Source organism: Scardinius erythrophthalmus (genome assembly GCF_964197995.2).
Source record: "Scardinius erythrophthalmus genome assembly, chromosome: 8".
Taxonomy (NCBI): Eukaryota; Metazoa; Chordata; class Actinopteri; order Cypriniformes; family Leuciscidae; genus Scardinius; species Scardinius erythrophthalmus.
In genome coordinates, this window is record NC_138228.1 from 37,284,599 (window position 1) to 37,309,492 (window position 24,894).

Consider the following 24,894-nt stretch of genomic DNA (forward strand, 5'->3'; position numbering starts at 1 on the left):
GTACAAGACGTGCTGTCATGACAACGGATGTCCTTTGCTACGGCAGCACCTGTAAGAGTCTTTTCTTCATGGTCGAGTTGTCCAAAGTTACTTGTTATTGTCTTAATTTCCCCATATGTTTCGTCAGAATAAGCAGTATGATGTCTGTGGATGTGCTCGTAGCGTGTGCTGTGCTGCAGGACCACGCTGATCAGCTGTCAGTGTTAGGAAACATACGCCTGGGAGCGGAGACTGTGAGTAACGTTAACATCCTCACTAACGTTATAGGAATCTCAGAATTGGTTTCTGATTTTGTTTATTTTTAATTTTTTTATTTTTTTTTTTCTCTTCATGTCATCAGATTGTTTAGAGCATAAGAAACAAATGGTAAAATCATAAAATATTCATGTTATGCTATGTCCTCTGTAGTGGATACCAGGACTCAAGGACTCACGCAAAAACAATGGGATTTTTTTAAACCAAAATTTGTTGTTAGTTGTTGAATAGTATATGTTATGAAACATAATATATGTCATATATGTTATGAAAGATATGAACAGAATGAATTGATACACCATTTTACTTTATGCAATATGTGGGTAAAATAGACATAAATTAATATTCCCATTCAATGCAATGTATACACTGTATCTAATTTGCACATTAATGTGTTCTTGGAGCAACATTTAATGAAAAAGAAGTGTAATAATTGGAGTAATAATTACATTTTAATAATAATATCTAATATATCATAGGAATATTTAGCCTATGTATAATTTAATTCCATATTCACTTGTTGTGTCTCCCAAAATGCCTGATAAACATGATTTAAGTCCTGATGTCCTCTACAGTGGACATGTATGAAATCAATGCCCTGTTCTGGAACAGAAAGTCATTTTTTTATTTGAAACCCCATAACGTTTTCCTGAGATGTTGGTTTATGAAATACAATTTGAAAAGCAGTCTGGTTTAAATTATAATTACAATATAGCCTAGGCCTATTATCATATTTCCATAAGAGTGCCACATTTGATCACTAAATTAATGTCAGACATTTTTAAAGACCAAGGAGAAGTTGTTTTCATGGTGAAACCTCCAAACATTTGGTGTCTCTGAAAATCCCTGAATGTGTTCTTTATAGGACACCCAGGTTGTGACATGTGACATGTATGGTGTCAGAGAAATTCACTAAAATATAATGTCCACTACAGTGGACAAAAGTCTATTCCTGGGTCCCAGGAGGTTAGGGATACAACAGCTTGTCGCTGGGCAGTACCCTTAAAGGGGCATTTGTATCTTATTTACTCAAAAAAGTCATAGTAGTAACTTAAAAGTATATTACTACTCTAAGGTACTAAAACGCACCTTTTAGGGGTTTAAGAAACAAAGTTGCTGCCCCAGTTGGAGCTGTTGTACCCCTACAGTTACTATTTTTGCACATTTTATTTAGTTTATTCAGTTTATTTACCTATATTTTGGATGGACTGTACCAATTAGGATTAAATTAAGCAGTTTAAGGCTAATCAAGGATGTGTTGTGTTAAAACAGATTATTAACAAATCACAGGACTAAAATTGTAACCTGTTGTACAGAAAACCCAAGACACATTAAAGTTATTCTTGAAAATGTAGGCCCCATAGTATACACAAGGCCTCAACAAGGCTCTTGGACTATGAGGGATCCTTGGCACCCCTCTTACTGTCTTACCCTGTCAATATGAAGACCCACATTGCTCTTATAACTATTCTTATAACCCATCCTGTCTAAAATTATATTTATATAATTGTATAATTGTATCTGTGGATTGTGCATTACATGTATTGTTTCGGTTACCATATATGGTTGTTTGCTTATTGGATAATTGTCAGGGTCTACTCTGCAGAGTGTGTTAAGTGTGGTAGGCTAATTTTAAGTTTTCCTACATTGTGTTTGGTTGCTTGATGGCCTGGTGTTCACAGGCAGGTCACATAGCACGGGCCACATCATGTGCCACAAGTGGGTGTGTGTGTGCGTGTGCGTGTTTTTGGTGATGTATAATTTTTGTTTTGCGTGACGACAAGGGTGCAGGATGTAGTGGTGCAGAACAGGTTTTTAAAAAGACTATAAACCTTTGCTCTTATTAAATGCTCTTATTGAATTGTTAAAATTTTGTATTTTACATGGTTTTCTTTTATTGAGTTTACCTTGGATCTTAAATAACACATGCCAGGGTCCGAAATTAATGGCTTGTGGCAAAAATGTCAGCAAATTAACAAAAAATGCCCCCAAAATGAATGTTATGGGGCAAAAATACCCCCAAAAGGAGTTGCTTTTTATATTCATAACACTATAGCCTAGTTAAGTAATATCACACAAACAGGGCTGTTTTTCCCCCAAATATCTGCACATTCCAATTGTGTTACTGTTTTTAATATTTCTATAAATATAGTTAGGCTAGTATTAGGTAACCTAAAAATTAAAACACAATAGTTCTGATCAAAGCCACATCAGAACCATTTCTGAGCAACATCTTTCTTTGCTAAATGAATCAAAGTTGTGGGGTGTGTTTCACTTGACACACACCTGCAAACTTTCTTAAGCCCTTCCCCTCGGCAGAATCCCCGTCACCATTTTGAACTGCGTTTATAAGTGGACTAGGGAAGTTCATGTGGACAGACCCTCGACCCCTCTTTTTTGACCAAGGGTTTGAGTCTACTCATGTACACTTCAGGCAGCTCAATATACCACAATGCAACACAATTGTGATGTCAAAGCAAATTGCTCTTAATTTACCCTTGCCCCACACATGTTTGGTGGTGTGGTTGCTAGCCAACACGCACAAAGAAGATGACTCAGAGTAGAAAAAGTCTCTGGTTACCTAATGTAACCTCGGTTCCCTGAGAGGAGCGAACGAGACATTGTGTCAGTATAGCTGATGCTATGGGGAAACACCTTTTTTCAGAGAATACTGAAGACCTATGAAATCTCGCAGGCAAGAATTCGCCTATTAGGCCATGCTGAACGTCATTCCCTCTGAATATTTGGACTGAAGCATTGTGTAGCTGGCAAAGTCTCTGATCTTTGTAACACGCTATCTTACGCAATGTCTCGTTCCCTCCTCCCAGGGAACCAAGGTTGCGTTAGGTAACCAGAGATGCTCGCTTTTGAATTTAGTTCACTCGACATTGCATCAGTAGCTGACGCTATGGGGATCTTATAAAATCCCGCCGTGCTAATAGTGAGGGTCCAGCTCAGCTGCAAGCACTGACTTTTGTTAAAAAGTGCTTCATGCAACAAAATACTTAATTGCACAAGCATTAGACTGCTGCAAACACATCGCAGATTAATAAGAAGGCGCACTCACCGCCATCCTTGATTTAAGCATATACTCACAAATTCAGGCCCATCTGGGAATAAACTGTTGACTGCTGACTGTTATCCTGCAGGCCTTATATGGCAATATAGGCTGCAACTTCCAAGGGAGATGGTGCAAGATAAGCAACAAGCAACTCTTGTCTAATTTAGAATGCATGTCTGACTGAACTGGCTCTGACCAGTGGAGAGAACATCATCAAGCGAGATCACATTATGAGCTTTGGGGACTCCAATGCATGAGCTCTTTTGAGAGAGAAAGAGAAAAGAAAGGTGCTCACTCACCATAGTTTAAAGGGTATCTAAACCCCTGGTCAGAGCCTGACTCAACCCACTGGCAATATTTGAAAAATGCTGGAAAAGTGGGCAGACCCCAGCGGAGATAGAGGGGACGAACTGAAGGCGGGGCTGAGCGGGGGGGCGTGCACCTGAGACCCAGAGTGACGGATTAATTAACAGCTGCTGTCAGACTCTAAAATGGAGAGTGACTCACAGGGTCGCAAGACGACATAAAGTACATGCATCTGATGAGTTTTATCGAGTTGATGTCAATAGCGCGCGCTCTCTGTAGGTATATTCATATTTTGCCGCTATGTGGAAAAAATCCAGCAAAATGCGGCGGCGCGTTTGTCGACCCCAGTGGATTAACTTTAGCCTAACCATATTTTGTGATTCTATATATGATTACTTACATCAAGACGCCGCTGCGATGGTGGAGTCCATGCAGGAGGAGCAGCGTTTGGCACTGCGTCACTTTTCAGCGCGAGCTGTGTGGAGAAGCCCATTTCCACCTCTATTGCGTTGGAGAAGCAATCCCGTGTAAAATTCAAGTTGCACACTTGAGTTCCACTGGCGCCTAATTTCCAAATCTGCTGGAAAGCTATGTAGTCCAGCAGCGCTGTTGCAACCAGCAACACTACACCTACGTACCCTCCTGACCACTGTACTAAATATGATTTTAATGGATGACGTGAAGTGCGTTAAAATCATTTAATGCACAGCTAGCTGTGGATTATCCCACTTATACCATGGTCATTTGCCCGCATTAACAAAATGATGTTTGCTACGCAATATTTGACTGGGAGGGTAAAATTGATGGTTATTTTTGTCAGTCACGGCTTGTTAGATCTAGCATTCTGTCCGCTTTCAATCAGACACAGAGATAAAATAGTGCGTAAGAATAGATTACAGTAATTTTAATGAATTAATTATAGCATTTATTTGAATTAATTATCCAAAGAGAGAGAGAGAGAGATGAGAGATTTGTACCTGTGTCTGTTGCGTCTCTCTCTCTCTATTAACATTGAAGCTGTGTACTTCAAAATAATGACGTTACCCCCTCGTTGCTGAGAAATACAATGTAGGGATTCAGTAGCGAAGCTATTTTGTTGCTAAAAGTCACGTGGCAGCGCTGAAGTTTCTGTGCGGCGCGCAATGCACTGTGTTCAAGTGACGTGTATGTGCGCTTCAAAGAAAACAGCGCATTAATATAGAACGGTGATAAAACTGACTTGGAACTAACTGTGCATTAAACGGTTTTATTGCACACCTTCCAGCCAATCCGAATCGAGTATTCAGACAGACCATGGTATAATTCAATTTACTGAGTGCAGAATTTAAAACAGCAACCAGGAGAGGATTAAGTAATCAATGCGAGAAAAAAAAAATTATATTAATTAACTTTTGAGTCGCTGAGAAACTTAACATTGACAGTAATTTTGATATTTCTGAAAAAAAGATAAAAATCTTTTGACAGTATTCTGCACGAGGTTCAAATGACAAACTCACATCAGATATAACTCTGAGCTTTTCCAGTTAAGATTGAAGCTCCAAAACTCAACAAATAAAGAACCAACTTTGCAAAACTGGTGAGGAGAACCAATAAGAATAACTTCATTACAACAGTATTATTGAGGTACAGAAATGGAATAAAATAAGCAAATGTAAAATAACACAGTATATTCTTAAATTACATATAATTTATAAAGTTTATAAAGTTTTTTTATGGAATACTGCAGTATTTATTATAATTATTTATCTGGGGTTCATTATTATTATTATTATTATTATTATTATTATTGTTTTTTAATTCATATGGACTAACCAGAGCTTCCTGTACTGTGTCCCTACACTGGCTTGGCTCCTCTCCCTCCTTCCCTCCCTCCCACATTGCTTCTGCTGTAATGGCAACCCCCCTGTTTGTCTTTCCTCTCATCAACTATTTCGTCTGCTTTATCTTCACTTGTGGAAGCTCGTTCAGTCACAGTTGTATTGTGGTCCGGGGTACTCATTTTGTAGCTAAAATTGCCGAGTCGGAGCTTAGCCTATTACTGCTGAGCACTGGCTGCATGTCTGTGTTGTACGTCATCACGCAAGTAGCCAATTGTGTTCTGCTCTTTCTGCTGGCTGTGCCCTAAACGTCAGTCAGTGACAAATGCTGTATATTGAAATATCGGAAATGTGTTTAAAAATCATATCAACGTTATTGAAAAAAAAAAACAATCACGATATATATTGTTGAATCAATGTCCAGCCTGTCACGTGTCAGTGTATGTTTGGACTTTCGGATTGTGTTTTGATTTGTTCCTGTTTTCCTTTGTTCTGTTCCCGAGCCTGAGTCTGTTCCCGAGCCTGAGTCTGTTCCAGAACCTGTGTCTGTTCCTGAACTCCCTCTCCCACCACCTACCATCATAATTTTTTCATCCACGCCTCCGCTGCTTCCTGTCAGCCCCTCAGCTTACCCTTATTCCACCTTCTGTGATGTTGGGTCGCCGCGGGTCTGCCAGTCTCCAGCTCCATCATGGTCGGTGGATCCCCGGTCTCCGTCTCCACCAGGACTCCACCTCGGCCCGTCAGTCCATTAGCTCTACCTTGGCTCCCACCTCCCTCATCTCCACTGTGGTCCATCAGTCCACCAGCTCCGCCAGGCTCCCTCGTCCCTCCGGCTCCGCCTTGGTCGTTCGTCGGCCTGCCCTCGCCTCGGGACTACACTCCTCTGGCTTTGCCTCGTCCCTTCGTCCCTCTGGCTCCATTGGGCTCCTCACTCCCTCCAGCTCCACCTTGGTCCTCTGTCGCTCCAGCTCCACCACGGCCTTCTGGATCCCCGCCTGCGCCTCGGTCGCCAGAGCCGTCGGCAACGCTATGTCCCTCGGGATCCTCAGCATCGCCTTGGCTCGTCGGCTCTCCGGCTTCATACGGGTATCCTCTTCCACCTGCTCCGCCTCTGTCAGTCGGCCCCCTGGAGTCGCCTACCCTGCCTCCACCATGGCTCCTCCCTCCGTTTGCTCCGCCCTGGTCGCCTGCTCCTCCCTGGCTGCCTGCACAGCCTGCTCTGCCCTGGCCGCCTGCACTGTCTGCTCCGCCCTGGCCTTCTGTCTGCCCTTCACCTGCTCTTCATCCTCCTCCTGAGCCCCCTCCCTCATTTCGCAGTTGGTCTATCCTGTTTTCCTTTGTTCTTTTCAGCCACTCCTTCGTTTCCATGGTTACTGTGATTATCAGTTCAGTTGTATCACCTGTTTAATCATCATCGTCATCTGTATCACCTGTGTTCTGTTAATCTGTGTTTGTATTTAAGTTCTGTCTGTTCTGTCAGTCTTGGTCCGATCTCAGTTATATTTAGTGTGTGTTGCTACTTGTTCTGCCGTCCTGTGTTTAATTACCAATAAACCTTCGTTTTGGAATTATATCCTTGTCTCCGTCTGCCTTCCTGCAACTACCCATGACACAGCCCTAGTTGTAAATGCTGTTTTATGTGCATGCTGGTCTAAATACATGTTTTATATAAAACAATGTATACAGGGCTTGACATTAACTTTTTTGCTCACCACCCACTGTGGCTAGGGGGTTTCCAAAGTTACTAGCCACTCAGTATTTTCACTGGCCATAATTCTGACATCGATACCATGGGGAAAACTGCCATGTAGATATTTTTTATATTATCTCGTAATTTGGCAGCAGGAATATGAGGCTGCTGTCACTTTAAGACCTGACACATGGATCTATTATACTGTTACACATGCATTTCTCAACTTTGTTTACGTTCACTTAAAACATATCTAACTGATTGTGTTTATGTGAATAGTCGTCAAGACCAGCATTTTGACAGTGAAAACGAACTCAAGATGGCTTTATGTGCGTGCACTTTGGGTGTGAGCACAAAATCTTGCGGGAATGAGTAAAATTATGCGTAATATGCATAATCCCACGCCGAAATTCAAGCCCTGTAACACCAACAATATTCATTCGGAGCAAAAGAAGTGAGTGAGTAAGGGGAGGCGGGTTTGTGTGTCAACTCACTGTCGGAGAGATGAGAGAGCGAGAAAGCACAGCTGGTATCGTGTATCTATTTAGCAGAAAATTAGTTTTGGAAGCGTTTCAGTATTGATATTAGTGTTGTCACGATACTGGAATTTCCAACTTCGATACCTTGAAAAATATTGATTTTCGATACCACAGGGAAAACTGCCATTATACCATCATACAGATCATTTAATATCTCATAACCTTTTGATAATTTTGTTGCAATAGCTTATACACAGAACAGGGAGGCTTTTTTCTATTTATTTGAATCATGAAACCAAAAAAAAAAAAAAAACTTAAAATAAAATTAACAAGTAAACAGTCAGTAATAAAATAAGACAAATAAACAAATTGCAAACAATAGCTCAAATAAATACAATAGAATAAAGAGACACATGAAATAAGTTTTTCAGGTGGGTCTAACAGTATATCCAGGTAAGAAATACTACAGAAATGAAAGTAATTAAATGTTGAATAACACTAGATAGTCTTAATTGTAAAAATTAAATACAGATTAATGCTTACAATTAAAGTCAGGAGCAGCGACCAAATTTTCTCTTTGTCTTTTGTTCTTTGATTAACATAACAGACATCAGCAGGTTTATTAGGCTGCTGTCACTTTAAAAGCTTAAGCATGGATCCAATATACTGTTATCCACATGCATTTTCAAATCTGACTATATTTACCTGAATACTAGGCAAGACAGACATGTTAACATAATTTTGTATGTATTTGACCATTTAAAAACTCGAAAAATATGTCAATTTACTACTTGAGAGCTGTTTGAGAGCTGAGGGCTGTTTGAGCTGTCCCTCTAAAACCAATCCAAAGCAGCAGCAGACAGTGGTTTGACTGAGACAATTCCATGCTAGTCTCAAGTCCGTGGCCTGGGGAAGGCTAAGCCTCGCCCAGCCCAACACATGCTCCACCTATGATTATTTATATTCATTTATTGTTCTTATTCTGTTGTGATTTATTTTTTGTGTTTTAATGAAACTGTTGGCTGATAAAAAAACAAAAACAATTAAACTAATCTAAATTGTCAAATTATTTTATGTATTTTAAAAATAAAAAAGAGTATTGGTCCACCCTACTTCACCAAGATCCACTCACTTTAAAATGTCTGGCCTCGTCACTGGTTTAAAGTAGCAACAAAACAAAATTTTGTTTACAATTTTTAAACAACAAAGTTTTTAAAGTTGCAACAGAATTGTTAGATAAATTTTGAATTAGATTAAACTTAACTTAATATTTTTTATGCAACCTTTGTTGTTCCCTTGTTTGTATCCCCCAGTCAACTTGTCTGTAAATAATTTTCTCTATTTGTTCATGGTTAGACTTTTTATAATAGTTCTATAACTAAGTGACTGGACAAATTTGACAATAAATGTCCAGGTCACATTTTACCCCATAGATAATAAAGTAATTTATGTAATATATCACAATTACAGTAAGCAATACTGCAACTATTGGTGGTAAAATGTGTTAAATTGTCATTAAAATTATTTATTTATTATTTATTTATTTTGACCTAGACATGTTCTTGAGATGTTTCATGAGATTTACCCAACTTATTGCACATTTATTAGACAGTTCGCCTCGTGTAATTTGAAGTCAGGTGTATTGATCAAGTACAAAATACTTAATAAGAGTTCCTTGTATGGTTTTATTGCCAGCTCACCACACAATAGTTATAGAACCTCATTGTCCGCATGCAATCATTGCTGTTTTATCTTCCAATCATGTTTTTCTCTGTATCACTCTGTATTTAGCAGCAAAGGACCGAACTGCAACTAAAAACAACTCGACTGATGGCTGGGAGCAGTTTGTCTGATTTCACAGGAAAATTAAGTATTCAGGAGAGTCTACTTACTCATGACAACCTGGCCAAAGTGCAGAGAGACAGGTATGCGTGCACACTTCTCTAAAGTATAGATCTAAATGTTAAAGGGATGCATTATATGTAATTAACAGTTTTAGCTGTAGTTTTTAATTTAAAGTTAAAAATTGTATATTTATTTACTTTTACTGAAAATGTATATATGTATCATTGTATATTTCTTTACTGAGTTGAAAATTTCTCAATGTTTCATAAACCATTTCAACATCATCTTTGATCCCATAGGCAGTTTATGTCAGACGTGTTAAATGAGTTAATGGTCGAGCTGCAGAAGAAAAACACTTTTCAAAGTCTCTTGTCAGCAGTAGGAGAGGACCGAAAGAAGAAAGTCCAACTTCTGGACATTATAAACAGGTCTTAACATGAACTGACCAATTATTTACCCCAAAATATCATGTACTGTACTTTGTAGCCTCAAACAGTTATCATAAACCACATTTTACACAAACTGTAGGGAGGAAGAGGGTCGTCTCAAGATTAAAGCACTGCAAAAACAGTTACTTGACATTCACAAGGAAAAAACAGAGGAGTGCGAGGTAATCATCTGTGTCATTTTGCATAGAACGTTTTTTAATTAATTCATATTTATTTGGCTTGAACACTGTTAACATAATATTCCTGATTTTACTGTGCATATTTCGCTGGTGTTTGTAAAGCATGAAGTGTGCTTAACTTTCATGGCAACAAAAGCTATGTTTCCATCCACCTATTTTTAATGCACATTTTGGGATATTGTATCAAAAACTGCTGGATGATAATAATACTATACTAAAAATGCGCATAAGTCATGCTGCTGCTGCTGCATATGTAATATACATTAATTAACCTCATAGCAGATCTATACAGGTGGAGCTGGGAAAGGTGGAGAGTTTCTGAAAGCGCGCTGCAGACTGCTAACAGCAACACTACTGATATTTGTTTGAATGTTGAGCCGCAGCTCATTGGCCACTGATGCAACAACAACCAATCAGCTGTGATTTGTAGATAATGATGTACTCGCTACTAGGGCTGCACAATTAATCACACTGAAACCACACGCGATTTGGCAAAGGCTGCGATTATTTTATGCGCAGCTTGTCAATGCAGTGTGGCTGGTCAGTAGTAAATGCTGCTCCATCTGAACACCAGAGGGCGCTCTCATGCAGACATGCCAAATATGCCCTGCCACAGAAGTAGATAACGCCCGTCATTCCAGGAAATCCCTATTAGAGTTCTCAACGGGTCGGGTCAGCCCGACAAACCCGACGGGATCCGCGGGTTCGGGCCGGGTTCGGGTCGAAAATATAATCAAATGACTCGGGTCGGGTCGGACCTCGGGCTTAATCTTTTCCGCTCAGTAAAAAAAAAAAAAAAACATTTATTATTAATCGCTGCTGGTCACCGTAACTGTGCGTTCACACCGCCGCCGACTTGAGCTGCAAAGAAGCTCTGGCCGCCCAGTCAAAGACGCTTGTCAAAAAGTACGGGGAAGCTTGTTGACGCTTTGGCCGCTCTGACGTAGCAGCATTCTGTGTTCGATCATGGAAGAAGAGAAGTGTCACACCATGAAATGTAAACAGAAAAAACAAGCAATGCATTCGGCAATTTAGGATATCGCGCAAGATTTGTCAACACAGAAAACATTTCATCACTGGAGAGTTTTTTTTTTCGACACCATCGTATCAATTGATTTTGAATAATATGCGCGAGGGAGAGAGAGAGAGCAAGAGTCTTGCATTCAAGACAGCGCTCGGGTGAGTAAGCGCGCGCGCGGCCGGGGATCTCTCTCTCTCTGCTCGTTCTTGCTGACAGGACTTTAAAACACATGCAAATGATACACTTTCACTGTATGATGGTTAAACTCTGCAATTAATAATTTTTTCTCGGAACTAATGTTTTGGTAGGAACGAAAGTTTACATCGTATGTTTCTCCGGAATCAGCCAGCGCGAAGGACGTCTATATTCCGATTGGTTGCTGGCGTTTTGCCGCTGCTTGCCGCTGAACCGCGTCATAGCTCATTACCATAAAGTTGAGCTTCTCTCAACTTTCAGATTGACGCTCAAAACGCTCAAAACGCCCAAAACGCGACGCCGAGGAATTTGACGCTCCTTGCAGCTGAGAGAAGCCAGCTTCCATTGAAAATGAATGATTTCCGGTAACTTTGGAAGCTCAAGTCGGCGGCGGTGTGAACGCACAGTAAAGAAAGTCTGGCTGCTGCGTGTAACGTGCATCATGGAGAGGGGCGGGGGCAGACTTGACGCCGCTGCGTGCACGCCTTTAGCCTGGAGAAGAAGATGGAGTTGGTGAGAAGTAAACTTGCCGCAGGTGAATTCACCGTCGCTACTACAGCCTATTTATAAATTTAAAGTGTATTGTTTCAGTTGTTTGTATTGTTTGTATTGTTAAAAGGCGTGAACATTAAAGGTTGATTTGAATTCCCGTCTGCTGGTCATCATAATACGCGTATGAGAGAAAAAAAAAAACCGACGCGGCGTCGGGCCGCGGGTCGGGTTCAGGCAGATAATTCATGTTTATGTGTCGGGTTACATCGGGTCCGGGCTTTAAAAGCCACGGGCCGGGTCGGGTCGGGTTGTAATTTTCAGGCCCGTTGAGAACTCTAATCCCTATCACTGTAGCTGAATAAACAGGAGATTGAAATGCTTTGATTGATTAAACATGACCAATAAACACACAACTGCCTTATTCTGTGTAAGAAGCCACATCATCTCACAGAGGAATGCTCAACTGTCGTTATGAAGTGAGTTCGGAGTAAAAGCATGTTATTAAAGGTTGTCTTTTGTTGGACAAGAGGTTATTAAATGCTTCTCATGTTTGGAAAGCTGTTTGACGCTTGTTGCTTTTTCAAATGCACGTTATAAGTGATTCAAACTCAGTGCTTTCAAGATGGAGCAGTGTTTACAGAGCCGTACATCAATGACAAGCTGTGCATTCAAAATAATCGCAGCCTTTGCGATTTCAAAATTGCGATAAGCCATCTCTTTTAAGTGCGATTACATGAAAATTGCGATTAATGCAGCCCTACTCGCTACCAAATGAATTAGACCTATAAGCCTGCGCCATCTAGAGTTCCATGCCAGAACTAGGTAATTCTGTCATGACAACTCTTGGGAGATTGGTATAGTAAATAATAGAGATTGGCATGGTAATGGAAATGGCAATGTTAGTGTATTTGGTTTTGGTAGAATAGATCTGCTACGTTGCTGCAGAGCAAGTACCAGGACTTGCTACTGCCAATACATTCACAGACATTGCTGTGAGCATGCTGCTGCTGCTGCATTATGTAACATACATGAATTAACCCCTAACAAAGCAGGAAACAACAGAAAATGGCAGAGACCCCTTCAACACAAACATCCAAACAGATCTTTTACATGTTTTACAACCAATACCAATAAGCTGAGGGTAACAGCTTAAAGAAGACTATTGCTATACATTTGTAAAGCATTTTTTTACCCTACACAGTTGCACAGGATAATGAGAGAAATAGACAATACAAGTAATAAACACATGATGTTGAGTGAGAAAACAAGCCTCTGCATCAGCATATATGCATATATCTGCACAATGATGACAGGAGACAGGAAGGGATGGGAAAAAACACCTCCAAAGACAGCAGATCTATCGCCAATCAATATGTACGGCTTTTTTTTTTTTTTTTTTTTCATGTGACAGCATGTTTTACTATCTATGTGTGCCTTGGCTACCTTGCCGACTGGCTTAACACTAGTGACCTAAGGCTATCTGCACCTTGGCTACCTTGCCGACCAGCTTAACACTAGTGATTTAAGGCTATGCGTGCCTTGGCTACCTTGCAGACCAGCTTAGCACTAGTGACTTAACGCTATGTGTGTCTTGGCTGCCTTGCCGACCTGCTTAACATTATATAAATGCATGCTATGTGTTCTTGTGAACAATAGATATAAAGATGGACAAGCTGATAGAGATAGAACCCAGCAACCACCTGAGCAAGTATCATCAAGTCATTTGATAATGATTACAAAACCCTCATGGTCTTATTTGATAAATGAAAAGCCAATTGGAGTGATAATGTATGACATAACGCTGCATCAACATGTTAAGCCTAGCTAATGAAAACATTACCATTGAAATAAAATAACGTCTTATTTTTTTTTTTTGCTTATTTTACTTCAACCTCCTCATCCATAGCTTAGACAGCGTATACTCTCAGAGAAACAAACAATAGACCATTTGCTGCTTCATAGAAACAAATGCATAACGCTCCAACTTATGCTTAGTAAATCACTTCCACAAGACTATAAACAGAGGCTTAGTTTAACTGTATTGATTGTTGTTTTAGCGTGACTCAAGCATCTGAATCAACCACACACATTTAGCATAGCTAATAAAAACATTGCTCTTGGAAATAAATTAATGTGTTGTCAGTAAACCTTTGCAGCTAAATCTATGAACGCTGTTTAAAGCGCAAATGCTTATATCACTTTAATTGTTTTCATATCCATGCTAACACATATAAAACAGCGATGACATACAATAGTATGTCAGCAATACTGCTGTTGCATACAGTAAACACTGCTGCTATGCTTCAGTGATTCACTCGTGCAAATGTTAACATGACACTAGTTTAAAACATTTCTAACATAAAGCTAGTTTAAAACTTGTAAAGATGGCTCCATTTAGGAATTAATAACTGGACCACACAATATGCACAGAGATGTGGAATAAAACATCAATCATTTATCTTAGATGTTGATTCCAGATGCGTTCTGAAAGAGCGCTGCAGACTGCTAACAGCAACACTACCGGTATTTGTTTGAATGTTGAGCCGCAGCTCATTGGCCGCTGATGCAACAACAACCAATCAGCTTTGCTATGTAGATAATGATGTGATCGCTACCAAATGAGTTGGACCTATCAGCCTGCGCCATCTAGAGTTTCATGCCATAACTAGGTAATGATATTTAGTGCCAGTTTATCAGAAAGCAAATGTTTCATGCAATATTCCAATTTTGCACATTAGTTAAATTCACAACCTTTGGATGGAAACATAGCTAATGTCACAATGCAAAGAATCTTAATTGTTGACAAAAGTACTGTGTAATCTTTACTTTTGAACTTTGGTCTAAAATGTTGGACAAATACACATGTGGCTTGCAGTCTGGCTGAAAAAAAAAAAAATTTTCTTCCCAGAGGCTTGAGGAGTTGTTGGACTACCTTAGGGTGCAGGCACAGAACATGAGGGTGAAGACAAACCGACAAGAGAAATTTGTGAAGAGCTGTGCCGAACAGCTAGTCTGCCAAGGGTTGAAACTCAACAGTCACAAGGAGAAAGAACTGGAAGATGAAGTTCAGGTGTGTGTTTGACAACTTGCTCTGCAACCTCTATGTTGCATCATTTTGTGTAACTTTTTAAACTTTCAGACAAGCCAACATTTAATTAATAATTTATATTATTAAATATTGAGAAACAAAGAAAAGTCCATTCAGGAACAATGGCGTTTTTATTTTATTTTAACTGCCACTGCCATTTTGGTCATTTTTACATCAATACGGTCAAGTGACAGAAGTCAGGATTTTTATAAATTCACTTTCCAATTAACAAGTTTATAATTAAAATTCCAATAATTCTGATACCCAAACATACTGTAAAACCCACATACCATCCACTTTTGGTTGCACTCTCAGATGCTGCAAGAGAAAACTGAGGAGGAAAAGAATGTTCACATGGAGATGGAGATCTTCCTAAAAAGACAACATGCAGTAAGTGAAGCACAACTTAATTTTATGTAACGTAATTCATAAAGCTTTGTAAAACAAACTAGATTTGTACTTGCAGGGATGTGCACCTCTGATTGTACCCCAATTGGTATAGAGTAGGGTGTCAAGTCTTGCTCCTGGAGGGCCACTGTCCTGCAGAGTTTAGCTCCAAGCCTAATCAAGTAAATCAAGATCTTCAGGATATTCCCCTGTCAATGCGAGTCATACATAATTGAAAAAGCGATGATGGCAAATAACGTCAACTCAGGTGGACACCAACTGCGATCACATTAATCTTTTCAATGGCGCAATGGAGGACGAAGGCTCAACTCAATGTATTGATGATTTTTAAAGATGTGGTGGAAAGCAAAAGCTTGTATTGTAATTTCCTCCGCATCCATTGCAAATCGCGCCGTTTTTACTTCCTTTCTGGATCGGTATGTCTACCTTGGGTTGTTTCACCAAGTATATGGTGTAAATGCAGATCACTTTTCACTTTTAAAAGAAGATGTAAGCTGGTCATCAAACAAATCCAAAATAGTCAACAAATTGGAATTGGGCATCAAGACCAGCAATGTAAATGCAGTCTTAGTAATAGTGTCATTTAAACTATGTTGGTTCAACATTATAGGACTGCTGTTAATGACGTCTTGCACATGTGATGGAATAATAACTTCTGCTATTTAATTCAAGATGGCAATTCATGTCTATTTTTGTTCCATTTGCCCTCTCTGATAAGGCCCCCTGAAATCATCCTAACCTTCCCTTGTTATTGTGCTCCTGATAATGAGTAACTATGCTTCTAACCACAGAGGAGTGTGGAGTGTCGAACTTTGGTATTTTCTTTACTTTACGAAAAACATAACATTTTGTTTTTATTATTAGTGTACACAAATAAAAGAAGACATTTAACAGTTTTAAATGATGTTTAATGTGACAGTGAAAACATCCAAACTAACCATATTTACTCAAATCGTTGAAATATGTTGTTAACGACAGAACTTGCAACCATTGTTGGCTAATGATGCTTTTGGGAAACGCACCCCAGAATGTTAAGAATTTCCATGCTGCTCACCACTGAAACTTTGGTAATGAAGCTGGCTGACTAAATTGTCTTGTTGGTTATGCTTGGAGTTCTGTTTGTAAGCACTTTAATTAAGCCTATTCTGATGCAAATACACCAGGATTAACTGCTGTCACTGAACTGTTTGTGCCTAAAAGAACTTAGGGGAAAAGTTCCAGTTTTGGATCCAGCGGTATGAAAAAGACATGGAGGAGAAGGAGCAAGAGATCACTGCTCTAAAGAATAAAAGAAACAACAGCCAGGCACGAATTCAAGAGCTGTCCAAAAAGGTGTTTATATGAAAAGCATTTGTGTTACATGTTAACTGTAACCTGATTTGCATTCCTTTTAAAATTCCTTTTGAGAGAGTCAGTATCAATAAGCTGCAAAAAACTTTTTATACCTCAGTGCAGAGACATGCAAGAGGTTATCATTGAGGACAGGATGGAGAAGGAATGTTTGCGTTCACAGCTGGAGAAAGAGCAAAAGGAAAGAGATGCAGCAACTAAGGTAACGTATAGCTTAATTCTAGGAAAAGTAGGTAAAAGGATAATGGCTATGAGAAGATGTATCATTTTATTAAGTCATTACTTTTGAAGCAGATAATGCTGTTACCAAATCTGGTATTTTCGGGGCTTAATGGAACTGATACCTATATGCACTTTGTGTTTGGTGTTTTTTTTTCAGCAACTTCATTAAATATTTTGTGGAGTCAATTTTGTGCAATTTTGAGTATCATTCAGAATTTAAATGAGAATTCCAATTTAATCCCTGAATTTGAGTTTAATTGGAATTGAGGTATAAGCATAGTCTGGCTATTACCAGACCAGGCTCAAACTTTTAAGATTGAACATTGGTCTGGGGAGTCCGCTCTGTATTTTCTACTGCACAAGAGGCTTGATCAACGGGCATAGTTCAATTGACTCTGTACGCAATTGGATAGTCCTTCAACCAATCAGACCAACGATCCGGATGATGTACTTTGCAGAGTGACGTGAAAACTCCAGGCAGGAAATGTGTAACCAAACGTGTTGATCAGCGGTTTGCAGAAGCAGCAATTGAATCGAGCGATTTTTGCAGGTTGTGCAAAAAAAACCATGAAAGTTAGTAGTATTTACACCCACTCGAGCAAATTGTTTGCCAAAAAGAAGCCATTGAGCATCGTTGAGAGGTTAAACGGAATTGAACAGAGCCGTAATGGCTCTGGAATTGGATTGGATTTGTAACCATGTAACCATAGTGACTAAAGAGTGGTGGGAAACTAGAACAAAAGTAACATGTGAAGATAAACAAACTAAAAGACCATGAAAATGAACTTAACAGAACATAACTGTGACAGTGTGTGTGAGTGAGAGAGAGAGAGAGAGAGAGAGAGAGAGAGAGAGAGAGAGAGAGAGAGAGAGAGAGAGAGAGAGAGAGAGAGAGAAAGAAAATGTATAACTAAATTATATAGGTAGAATTTTAAAAGTTCAATCATTTTTATTTAAATAAATAATTTTCCAGAATGCAGTAATTTATCTGAATATTAACTGACCAAAAAAACAACAACAAAAAAAAAATGTGGTAGATATTTTGTGGTGCTTTATGACAAAATTACACTTAGTTTTGATAGCTGTAAATTTTAACAGCATTGAAAAAAAAAAAAACGTATTTAACACAATAATTAGGCATAATTAGTCTAAATTTTATTATTTGTCTAGTCTCAAAACTTGTGTTAAAGGCACACTATGCAAGAATTGTACCTTAAAGGGATAGTTCACTTTGAAATTAATTTTTGATATGTTTTAGCTTACCTCAAGGCCATCCAAGATGTAGGTGTCTTTGTTTCCGCAGTAGTTTCAATTTTGATATTTTTAGGTCAAACCGTTCTTGTCTGTCAGTCATATAATGCAGGTCTATAGTCACTGTTTCAAAACACAAGCACAGAGTCCAAATTAAAACAATTCCCCATCGTCCAAATGAAACAATTCCCCATCATAAGTACACATTGATGGCCTAAGACACGAAACGAGCGGTTTGTGTGAGAAAACGAACAGTATTTATATTGTTGTTATCTCTTGAAAACAACACACGTCCAAATGATCTGACGGCGCGGGCGGGTATAGATATATTCATAGATGTCGCCTTGGCTACTGCAGTTCATTGGAACGAAACCGTAGCCAAGCGACATCTAGTGTATACATCTATACCCGTGCGCGGGCGGGTATAGATGTATACACTAGATGTGGCCTTCGCTATTGCAGTTCATTGGAACGAAACCGTAGCCAAGGCGACATCTATGAATATATCTATACCTGCCCGCGCCGTCAGATCATTTGGACGTGTGTTGTTTTCAAGAGATAACAACGATATAAATACTGTTCGTTTTCTCACACAAACCGCTCGTTTCGTGTCTTAGGCCATCAATGTGTACTTATGATGGGGAATTGTTTAATTTGGACGATGGGGAATTGTTTTAATTTGGACTCTGTGCTTATGTTTTGAAACAGTGACCATCGACCTGCATTATATGACTGACAGACAAGAACGGTTTGACCTAAAAATATCAAAATTGAAACTACTGCGGAAACAAAGACACCTACATCTTGGATGCCCTTGAGGTAAGCTAAAACATATCAAAAATTAATTTCAAAGTGAACTATCCCTTTAATATAACAGCTTCAGAGTCATTTCGGTGGTAAACAAACTCATAGTAGGGCGAATAATCCTGGTAATAAAGCTTGGGGGGGACGCCGCTGGAAAAACCAGCAGTGCAAGTTTGAGAGGGGCGCCCCCGACAAATCTCGCGAGAACACGACTTGCTTTACGGCAACGACGTCACACTCATCAACAACAACATGAAGCACGAAGACACTTGCGCGCATTTCAGACGTGATTCTTGGAAGACTCGACGATGGAAAAAAAACAAAGAAAGCACAGTTGGAAGAGTGTAGGAAAAGGAAGAGAGAATCTGACCGCGTGAGGAACCGGACAAGAGTCCCATAGTCCCAATCGGTCAGGCTTTCACTCGTTGGCGCGAGCTAAAAAGCAGCACTGGATTCAACAGCGATGCTGACCTGGCGATCTTGTTGATGGACTAGCTGCTAGTAAATAAATCTCTTATTTGTAAACGACGCTGTTGACGTTGATTCCTGCGATTATCATGAGAACAGTTGTCAATATCTCACACAATTATCAGGACATAAATAAGCCTAGAGGTTGTAAATAATGTAAACGAGCACAATTTACAAAAACGAGCACAATTTACAAACTATTACAAACAGGACAAGCGGTCAGTTAGTGGACCAGGCAAGAGCGCGCAAGTGTTTTTTTCTAAATACACCAGTTCTGCTGTTATTCAGTGTTCTATTTGACTCAAGGTAAGCCTATCTTCGATTCTCTGCTTATTTTTCATTTTCTTTCAGTCTACAACTCTCTACCCCCCAGCTGAAAACCCATCTCTTCCGTGAGCACTTAACCTAAAAAAAACCTTGTCTCTTTGGACAAAAGCGTCTGCTAAATGACTAAATGTAATGTAAATGTAAATTATGATAAATTGCAATAATCATCATGTCTAATGACATCATAACGGCCAATGTTATGAAATCCATGTATGAAATAATGTGACGTACACGTAACTTTATTGATGTCATCTGGAATTTTGTAATGTTTACATTACAATCAAAAAACACAAATGAAATTATACAGTAGGCCTAGACTATAGGCTATTTACTTGTGATTTAGCTGCAATCATGTAAAAACGTTGTAAGCCAGCAAACGGGGTAGGCTACTTTATTACTATAAAGTAGTCTAACACTTGACATAAACTTATTATTATCCTATCACCATCATCAGTAGTTCAGTAGACTATGCAGTAGCCTACTCTTTGTATGAAATTGTGAAACATTACCTGGTCAATATCTTTGGAGTCTATCTGTGCCTGTTCTATGCCCGACGCTTCTATCCTACCGAACAGGTACCGGTGTACAGGGTGGGGGGTGGGTATTTACGACAGTGCAAGTATTCCACAACGACTCTAGGGGTCGCTGTTTGACAAAAACACAATTCTTGCATAGTGTGCCTTTAAGGCCTATTCACACCAAGAACAAAAACTCTACCGATAACTATTTTGATAACCATATTAGCATCCACCTCATTGGACAATAAATAAACTATTCAGTTATGTTCTAATTACATAATGTCACGCTTGTGTAGTTGTAGCACCATCCAAAACATGCACAGGTAAAATAAAGACAATGAATCTTTAAAGGGGCCATGTGTAAAAATTGAGGTAAAAATATCCCAAAAATGAGCTACACAGATCAAAAGAATGAGAAGAAATAAGGGCGATGATGTCATTAAAAAAATGTCAAGCTATAGTGTTGCAGAGATATCAACCTTAATTAGCATTAGCATTACTAGCCACGGCCCGACAGGTGTCGTAATACCAGTTTCGGCCATGGGAGGCGGTATACGGGCAACATAACCACCAGCCAAACATGCAATACACGAATAACTCGCACGGCTTGTAGGCGTACTTGAACCTGATGTCAATCGTGTGGAAAGTACAGCCCACTACTACATTTCAGTTCAGGGAAGAGAGCGGAAGGATGGCTGAAGCCCTTGGCAAGAGACCCATACCACCACACAAATAAAATACAAGCACAAATAAAATCTGATAAGAAAAGGAGCCGAACCCGAGTAAACATCGGCACTGCTTTCCATCGATGGAGACAACTGATGGACATGAAAGAAATTAGGTTCGACTCCGAACTTGCAACATTTCTTTTGGATTGGCAAGTAAGATGCTGTTAGTATTTCGCTAGAAGTTTGTTTTATATGTTTGTGTAGTTTTTTCGGGAAGTTAACATAGAAATGTATTGAAGGCTGTTCGATAAACGTGCTAATGTTAGCGATGGCTAACCGTAGCTGCGTTTGATAATTAGCTCTAACTTACCCACAGATCCGATCCGTTTTTCACCTGTTATCTACCAGAGCCCGTCTCTACCAAGCTGATGCTAAAATGTAACATTACCTAAGAAGCTTGAAATGTCTTCGATGATAATGAACCCCAAATAGATGCACGCAGGGTCCAAAACTAACACCCGCCAAGTGCCATATGCGGGTAGATTTTCTGTTTGGCGAGTAAATCTCAAAAGGCTATCCGCCACACTGGCGGGTGAACGTTCATGCCAAAATATGACATTTTAAGCGCACAAGCGCTCTTCTGCCTCTAAGAACTAGCAGAGAGAGCGAGAGCGAGCCCCGGCCGCGCGCGCGCACTCACTCACTATATTCAGAGCGGTCAAGTTTCCCCGTACTTTTTGAAAAGCGTCCTTGACAGGGCGGCCAGAGCTTCTTTGCAGCTCAAGTCGGCGGCGGTGTATACAGTTTTAGTAACGCTCTATCTGTTGACGGCGCTGAGGAAAAAGCTCCCGCCACTGGAAGAAGCTGTCGTCGCTCATTTGTGTCCTCCTGCGCACCCATCAAAGCCGTGCAGAACGTCTTCAGCACTTACGGATCGCGCATACTCTGCCGCTGGCCAGGCTGCTTCTGCTTTACACACCTTGGACGCACGAAACGTAACGGAAAACATTGCAAGGTGTAATGAGACCGAATGTTTTTTGGTGACTAATGATAACTTAGCTAGAAGTGGTATTGCTAATGAAAATCAAACTTGATATATGCGGCTAAATTAGCTTCAGGCGGGCAGCATAACGTAACACTCTAAATAGATGTTGTCCCTATTTCCACTTGTATATGTGCAGCTAAGAATGTAGGGGCGGAGCATAGAGACTATGCCGTTTCTCGTTTGTTACTCTAGAGTAGACCAATTCACTTTCTGGAGGTATACTGCCCCCATCTGGTATGGAATGTGGAGTATGACTTGATTTTTTTTGCCAGACATGACACATGGCCCCTCCTTAAATGAAGAGATTACTCAGGAGACCAATTAAACACAATCTACACATAAATAATGATAATAACCTACAGGGAACCAAACAAAACAGGGAGTATATATACATGTACATTTATAACAGTACTCCATATGTAACAATACTCCACCCTCCCCAGAAGGTGCGTCCTTGTGCCGTAACTTAGTAGTCCAACAGTAGAGCGAGGGAGGGGTTTTTTGAGGAGGGGGCAGAACTGCGATGAATAGGACCCTGGATTAGCTGTCAGAGAGTGATTCCATGGCGAAACCGAAGGAGGGAGGGGCCAAGGTGGAGCACTGATGGATGGTCCAGATGGATCCTGGGAACCTACTGATGGAGGCTAAGCTGGAGGACTTAGAGACCCAGGCAGAAGGGGTGGAAGGCTGAGGTGCAGTTGGAGGCCTGGAAACCATGTTGGAGCTGAGGAAAAGCAGAGCCGGGGTGGAGCCGATGTGCTGACAGGCTAATGTGGATTCATGGGCCTGAAGCCGAGGAATCACCATGCTGATCTGTGGATCGGGAAGCTTGAGGCAGAGTCAGAGGGCTGGAGAGCTTGTGGAGAGGGTGAAGCCGAGGAGCGACACCAGCGTAGACAGCAGTTCCAGGAGGGTCAAGACCAGGGAGTCGGGCAGGGCTGACTGGGACACAGTAGCTAGGAGATTGGGCGGGAACATCGGAGGAAGGACTCCGGGTGAAATCGGAACATCTAAACAGCCGGACAGGACCAGCAGAGAAGAAGAGAATTCAAGGATGGGGACTAGGGTGGGACCTGGATCTTTGGATCATCCAGAATTTCAAAATAAAAGTCAAAATAACAAAACCTAAGGGTTTCTCAAACTTGGTCCTGGAGGGCCACTGTCCTGCACAGTTTAGCTCCAACCCTGATCAAACACACCTAGCTGTGAGTTTCTAGTGATCCTGAAGACATTGATTAGCTTGCTCAGGTGTGTTTGATCAGGGATGGAGCTAAACTGTGCAGGACAGTGGCCCTCCAGGACCGAGTTTGAGAAACCCTAATGAAATCTTTTTTTTCTTATTGTGCTAATTATTTCCTTACATCAGTAAAGTATTTTTCTATTTTTATTATTTCCTATTTTTGACACTCATATTGCAGCTAATTTTTAAGGCTTTCTTTTTTCTTTTCTTTTTTTTTTATTCTGAATTCAGTCCAATCCTTTTGTGCTAAGTATGGATGGGTAAATTTCATGTCAGCACATTAAGCTGTTGGCATGTTACACAACAATGCTTTGAACATTTCAAAAAGCATTAATACTTAAATCAGAAAACTACTACTACGCTAATAATAATGATGATAATAATAATAATGAAGAAAAAAAACTTACAGTAGCTACAATAGTTGCATACTCACTTTTGGAGCTAGGCACACATTTGCAATATGTGTAAGAAATTTTTAAAACATAGGTGTGTCTAATCCCTAATATACTTAATTATCTTTTGTTTCATGTATCTCTTTTCAGATCCAAGCCTGGTGGCGGGGGACTCTCGTACGCAAAGGACTGGGTTCACCTAAGAAAGCAACCAAATCCAAGTCTAAAGGTGGCAAAAAAGGCAAAAATAAGAAGAAATAATGACTGTCACAATATACATTTAAACAAACAATAGACAATTAAAGTCATTGCCAGAGCATCAGCAGAGTGACAGTTTGATGATCAAAAATGTAATTTTAAGATTTTTACATCATGTTCTGGGAGACGGTTTATGAGAGGAGGGGATACTAACTGGATTATAGGTGAAAACTAACACTAAAAGGTCACTCATGTTAGTACAAACAGTTAGAGAGATGTGGGTTTAAAATAAAAAAAAATCTCTTTATTAAGAAGACAAACAATGAAAATAAAATTGATGAAATTATGTGGAACCTGTAAAATTGTGTGAGATGGCCTTCTTTATAGAAAAGAAAAAGAGGATCAAATCAGGACTACAATGAGAGGGTCAGCCTAGTTAAGGACACAAAGGGTGCAGCATGATGCTAGTTGAATGATGATAGTACTTGAATCAAGGCCAGCCTTATTATGAGCTTGGCCCACTCTAGCAAACAAACCGTACCCCAGTATGCTCAGTTTTATCGCCTACTGTTGCATCTCACACACAGTCTAAGATACTCTTAAAAGTATTGTGAATATTGTGCATGCACACTGACCTGACACATGGAATTCCATTCTAAATTCTCAATGTCCTGTATTTAGTGCTACACAGCAACTTGTCGCATTACACGGCTACTTGCCACATAAGTAAATAATTAGACATGAAATTCTGATCTGAATCGAAATATTTTATTTGCTCTTTAAACACAAAGCTTCCACAGAGAAAGCAGTTGCTAGCAAGCGGCAAGTCCAAACTAGATGGACATACAGGGATAAGGGATACGGTACTGTCATACCACTTATTACACAGTATTTCACCACATGAATAAATTATGGGGATAAGAGATATTGATTTAAGAAGAAACCGTTTTAAAATAATTCCTGTTTGTTATCTTATAATCCATTACAGTTTACAAAACAATCGTCACAAAATGGCAGTTAGCTACGTTTGTATGAAATGAGAGAGCAAGTACAATACCGGATGACATAATTAAATAACTGTAAACAAAATAATGATTTGAGTTTTAATATTTTATTAGCTAAC

The 24,894-nt window shown here is 39.8% G+C and overlaps 1 protein-coding gene across 1 annotated transcript; it reads left to right on the forward strand.

Moving 5' to 3' along the window:
- Positions 1–137: 137 nt before the first annotated feature.
- drc9 (dynein regulatory complex subunit 9) lies at positions 138–24,129 on the forward strand (the record flags this gene model as incomplete). Its single annotated transcript, XM_081372317.1, has 9 exons — positions 138–233; positions 9,403–9,536; positions 9,756–9,884; positions 9,985–10,066; positions 14,701–14,862; positions 15,196–15,270; positions 16,489–16,620; positions 16,739–16,840; positions 23,724–24,129. The coding sequence occupies 9 exons, from the start codon at positions 138–140 to the stop codon at positions 23,832–23,834; spliced, it is 1,023 nt and encodes a 340-aa protein (XP_081228443.1). The 3' UTR covers positions 23,835–24,129.
- Positions 24,130–24,894: the final 765 nt, after the last annotated feature.